Source organism: Bemisia tabaci, chromosome 10 (genome assembly GCF_918797505.1).
Source record: "Bemisia tabaci chromosome 10, PGI_BMITA_v3".
NCBI lineage: Eukaryota > Metazoa > Arthropoda > Insecta > Hemiptera > Aleyrodidae > Bemisia > Bemisia tabaci.
In genome coordinates, this window is record NC_092802.1 from 15,955,620 (window position 1) to 15,971,204 (window position 15,585).

Consider the following 15,585-nt stretch of genomic DNA (forward strand, 5'->3'; position numbering starts at 1 on the left):
GGGCGTTTTTAACTGAAAATTCTACAAGATTCTCTCGTGATTACGCGCAAAAATCACCGAGAGTTTGGATGTAAATGGCGCAGTCGGTTTTCTGCAAAAAATTGAATTGTTTGAGGCAATTTTGCAACCTTAGAATGGAGTTACGCTCTTCCGTCCACGTCCGGGGGACCGCGGGATAGTGTAGCGGGAACAAGGTGAAGCTCCGGAGAAAATGATGCGGAATCTTAATAAAAGAGGAGGAAAGTATTCTATTATTAGCGGAGCTTCTCTGAGATGCGGGTGTTCCATGCTGGGGTGTCCCAGAGTGAGAATAATGCAAGGTAGCAGGCAGCGTAAACTTTGAACTTTCGTGGCAGCATGCATTTGCACGTTCGGTGGACTGAGCTTTCATTGTGTAGTAACTCCACAACTTCGAGCTGTTGCCAAGGATTCATGAAGTAAAGTTAGGACTTGAGAGATGAAAAAATAATTTTTTCGGGAGTTTAAGGGCTCGTACTTAGAGATGAGTCTTAAAACTTTGCTTTAACAGCCATTTTTTCTGCCGCGCTATGGAAGAACGCCGTATGAGCCTTTAGACGATGCCTAATTTCTTTTAATAAAGTTCGAATTTTCTGGGAAACTTATCAATATTTTCCTCCAAATTTTTCAGAGATTTTTGCTTCCAATTTTATCCTAAGTGTCTGAACATTTTCTGGCAGTTTTCTCGGAGTTATAAAAACATAGTCACGGAGATTTTTGTACAAGCTGATTCAATTAAGATTCACTTTTGAAACGATTTGTCCTGCAAGCACGATCAATTTTTTTTTATTTGTATGTGAATTAAGAGAAGAACGATTCAATTATCTGCGCGGTGTTATTGTGTCAAAAGTAAAGATTTGCCGGCTAGTTTTGTGTGGAAATGTCAATCCAGGTTTTTGTGTGCAAATAAGATCGAAAATTTTGCGCGGGAACGTGAACCCACTCTTTAATGAAGGAAATTAGACAGTGTCTGAAGGCTCATACGTTGTTCTTCCTTAGCACGGCAGTGCTCCGGTTACGACTCGTGGTTAACCTAACAATGAAGCATTTGGCGCGTAGTGATCAATTATTCACATTGATTGATAAGCGAGCCTCCTTTGTCGGGGAGAAAAAATTCTCATTTACCCGTGTCTGAATTTTTTCTTGTTTCTCGTTATCAAGCCGCCACATTGTTGGAGCTGGGAAACAATTAGTCGAAATAAACAAGGTGCAGACACGGCACAACTGTGTTGCTCCTCGGTCGCGACGCCAGAATAAATAAACATAGACTCTGGATGGGAGCGGTGGCGTGGCGTCTTTGCGATATATCGATTGCTCTGCCATTTAAACCTACGAGAAAAGATCAATGAACAGGGTGTTCGGAACGAGCGCCTAACAAATCGATTATTTACCATAGCTTTAAATGAGGAAATATCGATAATCGGTCACTCTCACCTCGCTACTGGATGAGCGCTATGCTGCCATGCTAAGGAAGAACGCCGTATGAGCATTCAAGAGTTGCCAAATTTCTCCGGATAAAACATTTATTTTTGAGGAAAGTTTTGTATATTTTTCCATGAAATTTTCAGATATTTTAGATTAAATTCTGGACAAAATTGTCCGAAAAATTTGCAGAAACACATTCACAACTTTCCCGGTAAATTTGTGATTTTTTTAAAAGATATATGGCAACGTCTGAAGGCTAATACGGCGTTTTTCCTTAGGACGGCAGAACTGAACTGAAATCTCAAGAAAGAGGACAAGAGCACGACTGTGACTTCGCAGGAAGTATTTTACGGACTTCTCAATCATGCGCTCTTCCTTGCTTTGTCCTCTATCTTTGCTCCAGATGTGAGGACCCACCCCCGCCCCCATCCTCATCCCCTCCGACGCTCAGACAACGTCATCGAGAGTGCACCTCTGACGCAACTGCATGCTGCACCGTGCACCCTTGTCTTTTGTTCTTACGAGGTTGCCAGTGCGTCCGAAAACAGGAATTTTTTCATGGAATCCAACTGATTCGGTTGTACACGGAGAAAAAAACTTCATGCATGGGACCCGAAGTTGAGGTCATACGGATCTCTGAAGTTTTCGGATCACGCATCCAAAAACTTGAGGTCCAACCGCCGAAGTTTGGGTCAGATATCCGAATTACTTCGGTACTTCTTCAGATGTCTGACCCGAACTTCGGCGGCTAAACCTCAAGTTTTTGGATGCGAGATCCGCAAACTTCAGAGATCCATATGACCTCAACTTCGGGCCCCATGCACGAAGTTTCTCCTCCGTGTACAGACCGTTTTTTGAAATTCTTTAGCCTTGGTTACTGCTAGATATTATATGTTAAACAATACATTTAAAATGAAGCAAAATAACGGAGAATTAACGACAATAGAGGATTTGCAGGCGCCTGAAATTTGATGAACTTCGTGTTTAAGTGGGAACTACTGAGTGAACTGAACACGAGGATACCCGTGGTTCATGAATTGAAAAAAAAAATTATTGGGGAAGATATGAGAAAATGATCTAATCTGCTAAAATACATGTGTTTAATTGGGAAATGCCGCCAGAAGTCGTCACTAGGCGGTGCATTTTCTCTGTTTTAAGTCTACTTTTACACTATTTCCCATATCAGAAAAAAGTATAAAAAATACAGTAAAATAAGCTCTTTAATCACATTCAGATGAATCAATGTGGATGCAAATTCTCCATTGATCCCGAACTTTCCCGATCCTATCGTCAATTTGTGAAATGGACCACTAAACAGAGCACGCCTGCAATACCGCAGGAATACTTCACGCATTGCGCCAAAGACCGTCCAGTTGAAGAGAGCCGCATATAAGCGCCTACGAGACCGCATGAATACTTCACACGTTGCGAGTATACAATCTACATAATCTATTTTTACACTATTTCCCGTATTAGAAAAAATATAAAAAATACTGTGAAATAAGCTCTTCAAGCACATTCAGATTAAGCAATAAAAAAATTGCATGCAAATTCTCCGTCACTAGTATATTCAAGTTATGGAAGGGTATAACTGAAGTGTGTACGAAAAAGGCGGTTGTACTTGTGAATGCTACTCCGAAACTTAGTTAAAAAATTGTCATCAGGACGCGAACTTGGCGCAGAGATTTTAACTAACACGTAGCCGGCGGGCCGATTATTGACACTGATGGACAAAGCGATAGACAAAGAAGACATAAGAAGTATGGAGCGATCCTATTGGTTGACATGGTTGGTTCTTATAGACTAAGGAAGAAAATGATGGACTGACTGTCGGGTCTTCAGTGGGTTGCCGTTAGTTAGTCTATTACCTACCTCCTATGTCCATTGCCACCACCTGCTTCCACCAATAGGGTCCCTCCAAATCCCTTTTGTCGTCTTTGTCTATAGCTTTGTCTATTAGTTTCGATAATCGGCCCGCTGTAAGTCATACGCCCAGAAGACAGAACGACCCTTAAAAATTGATTCTAAAAAACGCCTTGACCGATAAATTTAGCAACAAAGGAGGGATGCACCACTCGCATCCGTGTCTCTCCTGTTTGTGTGCGTGATTGATATCTTCATGTTACGGCCATGAAAGCAAATTTTGTTGTTTCACCCCTCCCGCCACTCCGCGCCGACACCAAACTACCCCTCGCCTCGCAGCCCTGCTCCTCTCCGAGCCACCCCTCGCTACTGCCGATGTTGATTCTCGACCCTTGCGATGGGCGCGCTGAGGTTGTTATCTGCCCAAGAACAAATAAATAATCTAAGCCGGTTCCCCTATTAATCATGTGTTTACAAACTGCCACAAATCTATTTCATTACCCCCTGCCCATCGTTGCCCGATCGCCCCGAAAAGATAGGTTTCTCGTGTCGAACATTGGATTTTTGCTCACGATTTGGCGACACTGCTCGAACTTACAAGGGTGACCCCTCACCCCTGCAATAATCAAGTTCAAATTATGACCTTATTATTGAGTGTACTCAATTCTTTCCCAGGGTCCCTCTTCTCCGAGGAGTTAAGTATTGTCCTCCCTGGACGCCCACTCTGTCGTGTTAAGGAAAAACGACGTATGAACATTCAGGGGTTGCCAAATTTCCTCCGATAAAACACGAATTTCTTACTAAAATTATGAATATTTTCCTTCTAATTTTTTAGATAATTTTTTTCGCAATTTCACCGGAGGTTCCTGAAAATATCAAGGAAAAATATTCACATCTTTCTTTAAAAATAAACATTTTAGCGAAGGAAATCTGGCAACTCCCGAATGATGATACGGCGTTCTTCCAAAGTACGGTAGTACTGCTGGAGCATCCTTATCATTGATGGACTCGCGCTTAGTTGAAGGGTTCATTTTTTAAGGGTTGAATTCGGGACGGCATTTAGTTGAGAGGATTCTGTCTGATTAGATTTTTGCGATCGTCGAACGTACAAGTCCCTGGTAAATCAGATGGAATCCATAGGGGCAAGTGAATGGGATGAATGAATGCAGAAATGGGGCCGTGTCAGTAAATGCTTCTTGATAAAGACTTCTTGATAAAGAAAATTGTTTCATAGACATTTCTCAGTTCAAACCCGGTTGGCGGTACAAATACAGTGAAATGAAAATAAATATATACAAAAATATTACTGAGCTTTTTCAGTTTCCTCTGATAGCCATGATCAAAAGCTGGTTATCGAAAAATCCTGAAACCAGATTCGTTCAAAAATCTCTCATACTTTCCCATTTTAAATAGCTCTTCCGATATTTCAATAATTTGTGATCAAATTCTACTTCCAAAAAATTATTTTAGGTCCTTAAACATTCTCTCATATTTTCTCTTTCATATTTTCCAAGCAGCTATAGCACCATCTTAATATTTTGAAAAAATGACGACTACAGATCTGGAAATATTCCCTGAATCTGGACAGAATTCGACTTGTTTCCCTTCAAATAGTATAATTCCATTAAAAAATTATTGTTTTAAATTGGTTTTATTTCCTCCTCAAAATCATTCTATGCGTCGATTTTTTTTCATTTCGATTATGTTCAGTAATTCTCCGAAAAAAACGTCCTCCAAAACCAACGATTTTAGATAATTTCTTCCAGTAAAAAAGATGAATTACATGAGTATTTATTCCTTGGCTAGTTTAAAAAAAAGTTGAACCTACTCAAAATTTAAGCTTTCCGCCTCAGGCGTTGTGCGTTATGCGCTACTCCTATGTTTTTATATGATAGAGTATGCTTTGAACTACCACCGCAAGTTGCCAAATGTCCTTTCCATTCATAGAAAAGCGGATTTCGATTTTTTTTTTTTTTAATTTATTTTTTTATTTCATTGACAGGACTGGTTGGACTACGTATAGTTTTTGTATTCCCTTCCACAGACCTATCTTCGGTACTTTTATCTACACCCACTACTCTCATTTTATCATCCTCTCGTTCGGCGCGGCGTTTAATCAATGTGCATGAGGTATCATCCGCATAATTGAAATCCAATGCACGCCTACACTCTGCATTCGCGTTTCAAATTTTAAGTTCTCATTTTCATAAAATAGTTTGTCATTCGTTAAAAGCTTTTTTCTTTTGTTTCCCGGGTAACTTTTTCCCCGGCTGGTCGATGCTCGCGCTATATATCGACAAAGGGACGGAGGGGTTGAAGTTTATTATTTATATATAGGGCCACCATCCCTCCCGGGCACTTTGCTCGTCTCGATTGATCGATATATCGATTGATCTGCAATTTAAACCCATGGAAAAGTATCGATACCTTAATAATCGATTCTTTACCATACTTCAAATGTGATACCATCGATGGTCGATCATCACGCCTCGCCACCGGTCTCTTCATCCTTTTTTACGTTTATTTTATCGTTGTTATGAGGTCATTCGAAAGTGATCCTCATCTGATTTTCGGGCCGGCACTCAGCTTTCCGAAAGGGCGGCCCGTCACAATGACTCCGTTTTTTCATGAATTAATGAACGCTCGGCCGGCGGGAGTGATGGCCGCTTTTTTGTTTCGCTCCATTTGTCGGTTTTTTCTTTGTTTCTGTGTGTTTTTTTTCCCCTCCGCCCAGTTTTTCCCGGTGTCATGTTTTATTCCGTTTCGATCACGTTTTAACAGTAATTAGCTTCGATCAGTTCGTTATGGAGCTTTTTGTTTCACCCCCTCATCGGTGATTCGTTACATCGTATGTTCCATTTCAGCTTTTCCTCCCAAAAAACCCATTTCTGTTTCCCCTTCTGCATTTTCTCGCGTTTTTTTCAAGTGTGTGTAGGGGGGAGGGGGGTGAACTTTTAATGTCACATTAACATTACATTTCTCTAGCGAATTTTAAACTGAGAAAAAAAATGGCAGAAATTCGTCGTTTACCGAGAGAAAGAACGCAACTACCTTTCAATGTTGCCAAATTTCGCCTCACAAATTGCATTTTTACCAGGAGAATCTTTGGAATTTCTAACTAACAATTTCACCGATATTTCTTCTGATCTGATGGAAAAATTAGGGAAAATTTAGACGAAAATTGCACAAATACATTATTGTGAGGAATTAAATTTTTTGAGTCTATTTTGCAACCTTGAAATAAAGTTACGAGAGACAAGGTAGTAACTACCTTTCAATGTTGCCAAATTTCGCCTCACAAAATGCATTTTTGGCAGGAGAATCTTTGGAATTTCCAACTAACAATTACACTGATATTTCCTCTGATCTAATGGGAAAATTAAGCAAAATTTGAACCAAAATTGCACAAATGCATTCTTGTGAAGAATTGAATTTTCTGAGTTACGTTTCTTCGTCCGAACGACAACAAACTGATCGAATGTGGCAATTGTGAATTGAATTTTGTTATTAATAAGTAGTAGAATCATATCAAAAATACTCCCACACACTCGTTAATCACATGAAACGGTACAAGTTTGTGAATCCTGAAATAGTGACCAACTTTTAGCCTTTTTTTATGGTACACTGGAAAAAACACATTGGATCTAGAGTCCAAGCTCTTGAAAACATTGACAAAAAAAATACTCTTGATTCAAACAGATTTTTGCTTAAATCAAAAGGAAATCCGCTTTAATTAAGAGGCTCAGTTCTTTACTTAAGCAAACATCCGATTTAATCAAGAGTATTTTTTCTTGTCGATGTTTTTAAGAGTCCGGACTCTAGATCCAATGTGTTTTTCTCCAGTGTAAAAAATGTTGAAATTTAATATTTCACAAACTCAAAATTCGACTTTTTTCAACGACAAAGAACGTATCATAGAATTTTCCTACACCCTCATTAATTGCCAATTTAACCATATCACAAAGCCGAAGTCTTGGATAATGAAAGTCGAGGAAAAAAGAAAGAGCAGAGGAAAAAAAGACAGTAATCAATTGACCAAGTTACGCCCTCGCAAGTTGTCTTAGCTCCGCTATCTCCTATTATCAATCGCCAACTTGGTTCACGCGGTCTCCGCGTGGCTAATTTACTGATTCGAATATTTTTATAATTGTTAATCAGCTGATTTGCTGGCAAAAAGCAAGAACAATGCCGCTTCGACACTTTCCTTTCTTCCAGTAAAAATCTTTGACTCGTGGACTGAATCTGCATGGAGAAAAATTTACAACTGTCCAAATAGGATTTAAGCTGTCGTGACAAGCATTCGGTTGCGAAGTATGAGCTGAATTTTGGCTGTTTCACAAAGAAATCTGATGAGAGAAATATTAACAACACTGGAAAAAGAAACACATTGGATCTAGAGTCCAGACTATTGAAAACATTGAAAAAATACTCTTGATTCAATCGGATTTTTGCTTGAATCAAAACGAAATCCGCTTAAATTAAGAGGTTTGGTTCTTGATTTAAGCTAGATTCTGATTGAATCAAGAGTACTTTTTTTGCGATTGAATCAAGAGTACTTTTTTTGCCGATATTTTTAAGAGTCTGGAATCTAGATCCAATGTGTTTTCTTTTCCCAGTGAAGAAGTTCTGACAGAGGTTAAATGATTTCTTTCTCCATGCTCGGAGAAAAATATGAGCACATCACTGTCACAAAGAAAATTTTTTCATCGCAAAAAGGTATAGTGGCATTTTTTATTTGATATCTTTTTGTCGTGACAAAGAAAAGAAAATTTCACTTCATCTGATCTTGTGAAAAAGTCGAATTAATTCTAGGCAAAAATTGCACAGGTATATTCTTATAAAAAACTCTAATTGGTTGATTAAATTTTGCAACCTTGGAATGGAGTTACGCTCTTCCGTCCGAGAAACGCCAATATGGATCAATTTCTTTTCCTCTTCGTGCCTTTTTTCCGGAAGGGATCAGTTGCGCCTGTCACAGAATCGTGCTTTGATGCTGGATTCTTGTATATCAGTTACATTTAATTAGACCTATCTGAACAGCAACTTTCTAAGTTCTATAGTAACCGAGATATCGAGCTTTGGAAAGTTCGGTTTATAACGCCATCCACCGCGGTGGTGACACCCTTGGTTCCGTCTACCTTGCTTTCACCAGTCGGTGTGACGCATATCGTCGCTCCTCTGACGTAAGGGAGTAACTTGATTTCTACGTGACCCCTGTGCTCCGTATAACTCTATGCTTTCTAAGGCTCATGCAAAAATCTAGATACGCCCTTACGTCAGAGGAGCGACGATATTTGCACTGGTTACTCAGCGCCAATTTCGGATGAATGATATTAGCGCCTGCAAGACTCTGGAAATACTTCACACATTGCGCCAAACAGTACGGTCGGCGTGAACCGCATATCAGCGCCTTCACGGACAGATCATATTATTTTGAGCAACTCTACGAGTATCAAGCATCATCACAGGATTCTGTGAGCAGCGCAACTGATCAACTCCTTTCCTACAGATTCTTTGATTTATATTAAAAATGAGTGAAACTGTGACTCACCTATGCCTGTCAGCGGCGGGCGACCGCGGCGACGCCGTCTTCTCTTCGCGCGCGGAACTAAAACTATTGTTCTTGGAGGAGAGCTTCCTCAGGACGTCGTTCATAGTCCGCTTGCTCGTCCCGGAATTCCCGCCGAAGCAGTTGCGAACACTAGAACCATTATTACTACCCACACTATTACAAACACTACTATCACTCAGATGATTCTTCCCGTTGCTACTAAAACTATTCTCCGACTTGGAGTTGTGGTTCACCGTCGTGCTGTTGTTGTTCAGGTGCATCGGCTTGGCGTCGTACTCGCACTCCTTCCGCTTGTCCAGGAAGTACGACTTGCCGAGCGAGTGGTCGAACTTCTCGAAGAGCTGCGAGTCGGCCATCCGACTGAAGTAGGCCGACTTGAGGAGGGTCTCGTTGTAGCAGGAGTTGAGGAGCGGCGACGGGAAGTTGATGGGACAGTGCTGCTGGTAGTTGAGCAGCTTGGGGTCGAAGTTGAGGTTCATCCCCAGCTCGGGGGCGTGCTGGTTGAAGAGGAGGGAGCGGGCCCGCGCGTGCTTCCGCCGCTTGGATTTGGGGGGTTCGGCCTCCTGGGGGCCGGGGGGCTCACCCTCGGAGGAGGAACTCCCCGTAGACTGGTGCTCCACCTTGTAGAACATGTCCTCCTTGGCCTCGGAGTCGGAGTTGCTGGGGCTCAGGTTGAGCTGTTTTTCGACATTGTTGGCCAGGTGGTTGTAGGGGGTGGGTGTTGGGGTGCGTGGAGGTGGTGGCGGGGGTTGATGGGGGTGCTGGTCCTCGTCCTCTTCCTTCTGCTCCTCGGCGGAGTTGGCCAGGGACTCGATGTGGTCGCTGCTAGTCTCGTCGGCCGCCCCTTCCTCCTGCCCTCCGGATTCTTGTATCTTCGATGGAGGCGATTTCCGCTTCGATGACATATTCCTGCAACAAAAAATAAGCGAGCTCTTTAGTTCAACGTTCTGAAAAAAGTATTCTTTACTTGAATCAGTGAGTTCGAAAACACACCAACTCGGGTTTTTTTTTCGATTTTCACTTTTTTATGGTTTAGTAACACTTATGGATAGAAGCATCTTCACGCAAAAGGAAATTTCGAAATTGCAATCGGAAGTGCTCGAAACAGCGACGGGAAAAGGGAAAAATCGAAGTATTTCATTGGAAATACCAATATTAGGCCATTTCAAGGAAATCGGGTGACCATCCGATTTTGCGGTTTTCTTTTTTCGGTTCAGTATACCTTGTACCAACAAGTTATATAAATATTCAAGCCTTATTCAGGTCGAAAAATATATATAAATTTTTCAGGGCAGACTATATGAAAATCAGTATCTGAAAGTCGGTGAGAACGAAAACACACCAACTCGGAAATTTTTAAACGCTTAATTCTCTGTCATCAAACATGGTGTATCGATTACAACTTGGTGCTTTAAAAAATCTCTAAGTACTTGTCCTTTGGCACCAAAAAGGTTTTTCTTAAACCAACTTCTTCGCCCGCTGCGCAGTTTTAGGTGTCTCCTGAACAATTTTTTTTCCTCGAGTTGGTGTGTTTTCGAACTCATTGATGCAATTATTGTTTACTTTTAAGAGCGACTATTCCGTATGGACTACCTTTTGCAATGGAAACGCTGAATGCAGAGCGAGCATTTCTTGGTTGTGGCAGTGTTTTAAAATCGAACAATTAAAAAGCACGTAACGAAGATACATTTCAAGAAGTAAAACCTTAAACAGTGATTTTCATTCGCGCAAAGGAATTGTCAGTCCACTTTTCTATCGAAATTTCGGATAAAGTCCTTTTTTCCATCGATTATTCCTTTTTGTTCTCATTTAATTTGTTTTCAATACCAAGACTACCTTCATTTTTTTCCCGTGCCTGTCTCATTTCATTCCAGTTTTTTTTTTTTTTTAATCATCTTCGAAGAGTTGTTTTCGATCAGACAGTCTGCGTTATCAATTAATGCGAAGTTATCTTCCCTCGCACTAATCACTCGCACATATAAAATAATTGCGAGAGGTATTGGAGAAAGAAATACATAAAAAGCATCATTCGTATAAGAACATCATATCAACGATGTATTTTAAATCGAGTTTACGCTCTTTTCACACGTAACGCCTCCATTGTATACATAAAAAATTAAAAATTATTCCACTCCATCCACCTACTATTGGTGGCTCTTTCGAGACGAAGTCCCTTGTTCGACTGTTATCTCCTCCTTCACTAAGCATTTGTTTACGCCGAAGCTCACTTTTGGGGGCTTGAATTACTGAGATTGGCTTGGTTCTTTCTTTTTCTTTCGTCTTTCTTTTGTATTGGATCGAGTTATATAATTCGCAATTAAGGAGGTATCGAGTTTTCCTCTTTTTGCGCTCGGTGTCAAAAGGTCGCGTCAAATCACTCGGCGAGACATTAATGGCTCATAATCTCTGTGCAAAACGTTTTGGCCGTAATACTTGTTGCACACATTTCAAAATTGCATCAGATCCGGTGCTTTGTTCGGTTTCGACTCCATGTGTCGATGATCGAAATACGATAGAAACGTAGAAAATCAGAAAATTCTGAACGAACACCGGAAAAAAGTTGCATGGGTCTAGAATCCAGACTCTAAATAACATTGGCAAGGAAAAGTAATCTTGATTCAATCCGATTTTTCCTTGAATCGAAGAGCCGAGCTTCTTGATGTAGGGGATTTCCGTTTGATTCAAGCAAAAAGTTCAACTGAATCAAGAGTATTTTTACTTGTCAATGTTTCTAAGAGTCCGGACTATCCAAGCAACTTCTTTTCCAGTGGAATTCATTAAACAAATTAGAAAATGGCATATAGCATTGATTCTACTTCCATTGATCCGCAGATCAATCGATCCATTTCAAATATCACGCCACGCCACACAGTGGATCAAATCAATTGGAATTGTTGACTAAAACTAAAAATTTCGATGTTTAATTCGTCACATTTTAAATTTCAAGGGGTGCTTCGAGAAGAAAATTTCACAAGGGATTAATGGGACCACTTTTAAAATCTCAACGTTTTGTAAATATGGAGTTATAAGCCTTTAAAGTTTCCAAATTTTGTGCGAATTCTCCGATTGACTCGATTCACTGTGCGCCACTGAATAAGTACATCGCAAGGCGGAGCACTGCACTAGTTCAGCGAGGAAATTGGAGGGAACTTTCCAAGCAAGACCGAAACCATTTTGGCTTCTCAGGCGCGTCCGACGAAGGAATGGACGTGTGTGGGTGGGAGAGGGGGGGGGGAGGGGGTGGTAAGCTGCGGTGGGCGCGGAGAAAATTGAAAATAAGTTATAATTTCCTTTTGAGACGGCCTCCTATTCGAGGGCGGTGTGTTGAGGAAGTGTCCTGAAGGCGGCTAGAGACGCGGACCTTCAGTAAGGGTAGTTTTGTTGCCAAATGATCATGAAATGATGTAATTTTGCACCTGATCAAAAACGGTCGTTGGAAAATGTTTGCATGACGATTGAAATGCTGATTAGAAGACACTTGATCAATTACGAGAGATTCTCTCAAAGCCTGGTTGAGGAGTTTTTTGAATAAGAGCAAAAACACTGAAAAAACAACTCCGGCCGGGGAAGCCGTACTTACGGGCTGTATAGACATGCCGTCCGCGTTCCGAGCTCAGAGGCCGAAAGTTCCAGGCGTAGCACCCGGAGCAATCGAAACTACGTCTCCAGTACCCGCGCAACTTTCGGCCTCTGAGCCCGGACCGGACGGTATGTTTATACAGCTGTAACGTTTTTTCTTAGCCATTTTCCAAAAGAGACAAACTTTGTTTTTGCCTCAGCAAGATGTTGTAGTTGACCGTTTCGGCAACATAGCAAAGGGTAAGATCCCATGGACAGCACTGGTCGACTCAGGAGATGGGCGTCATTTCCGATGTGACTTTCAATCAACGGGTCTAAGACACAGTGCGTCGTCATCTAGTCTCTCTCCTCATCACACGAGAGAACGGACGGAGGGGATCTCAGTACCGTTTTCGCGGCCTTCTATTCACCGTTAAGTTCCCCTTGATTCATGGGCAATACGGTCAAAATTTTGACATAAGCAACCACTATTTCTAATTTATCAAAATAATAATAATAAAAAAAAATAGTAGATTTTGCATTTAAACCAGAAATGGTGGCTCTCACATTAAATGGAAGTCCAATTTGTCTGCCTTGCTACAAAATGAACTCCTTAAGAACGATATAAGTAGAACAAAATTTTCGTTCACATGAAACCCAGGTAACTGAACTTTTCGGTCATTCCATGAGGACCTAACTTCAGTTTAGATATTTGAAGTTCTTTTTGTCATATTGGGAGCTATACATTTCCTTCGAAAGGCTGCGGTTCCAAATATTGAGAGCTTCGATTGCCTGAACTGAAAACTTCAGTAATCCATGATGCGAACTAGAGCTCAGTTTTTGGAGCGAAAGTTTTTTTACCTTCATGTAAACTGTAATCAATTATAAAAAAATAAAGTTTCAAGAAAATCCATGGTCAAATTTCTTCTTCAGATAAAAATTAAAGGCCTTGCTGTCATTAATTCTAATCTAGCAACCGCCTTCGCAAAAAAAAGTTCTACAATTTGTTGTTGTTGTTGTTTTTTTTTTTTTTTTTTGACTTCGGGAGATTGCCATGCTTTTATTTCAAAGATTCCGGTTAAGAAACACCTTGTCTGAGCATTTTCACATCCGAATCCGGCGTAGAACAAGGCGACAATTCGGCGTGGAAACTATGGTCGGGCCCGGCGAGGCGTGAAATTTGTATCCGCGACGCGAGCTAAGGCGCTAGGGCGAGAACATTGCCAATTTTAAATCGAGGAGACGTTCAACTTTCCGACAGCCGGTTATGAATTATGACGTGTTTACCTGTGACAGGTGATCAGGGAAAACGCCGAACTTTCCCCGTCGCGGACAATCGCGGCGCTGCTGCCGCTTCGACACCGAAATTTTCGCAATTTCTAAAGGGAGGCACGAAAAAACTTCTCGGCGTTTTACAAGGTCGTTGGTACCTTTACCATCTCGACTTTTTATACCATTATGGTAATTACCAAGACAAACGGTAAGCTTACCTAAAAACGTATTACGTTTTACAGGAAAATACACTATTGGAATCAATCCCGACTTGCCATTTAGCTCGGAACACCACAACGTAAAAAATACTGGCGTTTTTACTAAGGTCGCAAAATTTACGAAAAGTCAATAATTTTACCGAATTTCTCGTTAAATTACATTCCATAAATGGAATTTACCAGAAAATTATGGGATTCGAAATAGAGCCCGGATTCTTGTAATGTTTACCAATTGCTTAGAAATACACGAGATTCTTTCTTCAGTAGGCTCTTCTAAAGGGAAAATGATCGCTTCGACGATTAAAAGTCATAGCGAGTACGGACGACTCGATTCACATAGCTCTTAGGACCCAAAAGGGCGACAACGTGTAAAACGAAAATCACTAGAAAACCGCTGCAAATCTATGCATTTTAAAAATTACTCAATACGGCCGACAGCGCATTGTAAACAAGCGTCTCTAAGGATTAAGCCTTGAAAGCGGAGAACATTTATGCGAAATCAAAGTTTCATACGTGCTTTTATAATTTTTGATCAGTTATGAAACGACGGGTGGTAAGAATTGTGAAAATTAGTATCACTGGATAATTCGAGTTCATAGGTTGGCTGCCCTTTTGGGCCCGCTACACAGCCGCTACATGACCTGATCAAACCTAACCTCAAAATTTTCGAGTTGTCCATACTCACCCTATAAAGGTACTCTAATGAAAAGCAGAGACGAACGTTTACTTTCCACGATGGCTCACCAGGAAGGATAAGAATTAACCTTGTGCGAGAAAATTTTCTTGCTGCGGAATTTTGACAATGGTCGCATAAGATTGCTCTTATGCTAATTTTGCTACCCAAATTTGTTTTTTCGTGTAAGAATCTTAATTTCAACCAAAAAAGTTCTCGGCTCACAAATCGGCAGCAGTGCCTCCCCCTCTCGAAGCGTTTTGCGGGCAGACCGTTGGGCGACTTTATTTATGAGCTATGGCGAGGGCTACACAAAAAAACGCGGGTCTAATGAAGATTTATTCTCAGGAAAAACGCCTCGATCTTGTCGCTGAGCCCGCCCGCTTGTCGCTCGATCCCCCGGCCGTGGCAGGGAGGGGTGGGGTGGCCGTCAAAAAATGCTCATAACCATGTGTTTCTTGTTCCTTCCTCTGTTCCGCCGGTATTGTTTCCACGTTCCACGATCGTATTGTGAAAACTTTCACACGGGCCTCGATTGAGGCTGAACTTGAAAATGAATGTTATCGGCTGTTATTTTTAAACGCCGCCATCATTCCAGGAAGGTAGATTCCCCGGGCCTCTTGATCATCCGTGGTCCGCACGATTGGCGCTTCGCGCCATACCACGCGCCCCGAAAGAACAACTCTGTGCCCATGTGGCGCACAGTGGTTCGAGTCAAAAGGGGATGTCGGACAAAATCTGGAAACTTTAAACATTTAAATGCGTTTGCGTTTATCAGTGTCATTTTTGGTAACAATTTCAAACTATTTAGCCAAAACACTGTCTTTAAAATACAGTGATAATGTGATATACATATCGACGAAGTAAGTGGGCAATATTATGTCTCGTTTGCGGTGTCTGCAAATCTCCGCCTTTAAGTTAATTTTTTAAAGGAGAACAAAATGATATCATTCCTTGAGGTTTTTGCAGACTTTTCTTCGCGCAGA

General features: G+C 41.2%; 1 protein-coding gene across 1 annotated transcript in view; it reads right to left on the reverse strand.

Annotated features, from left to right (window-relative positions):
• The window catches only part of LOC109037710 (transcription factor Sox102F), a 291,991-nt gene that overhangs the window by 89,953 nt on the left and 186,453 nt on the right, over window positions 1-15,585 (reverse strand). Inside the window, exon 3 of the mRNA XM_019052503.2 lies at window positions 8,858-9,787. Within this exon, the coding sequence (XP_018908048.2) occupies window positions 8,858-9,787 (930 nt within the window). The remainder of the gene's footprint in view (window positions 1-8,857; window positions 9,788-15,585) is intronic.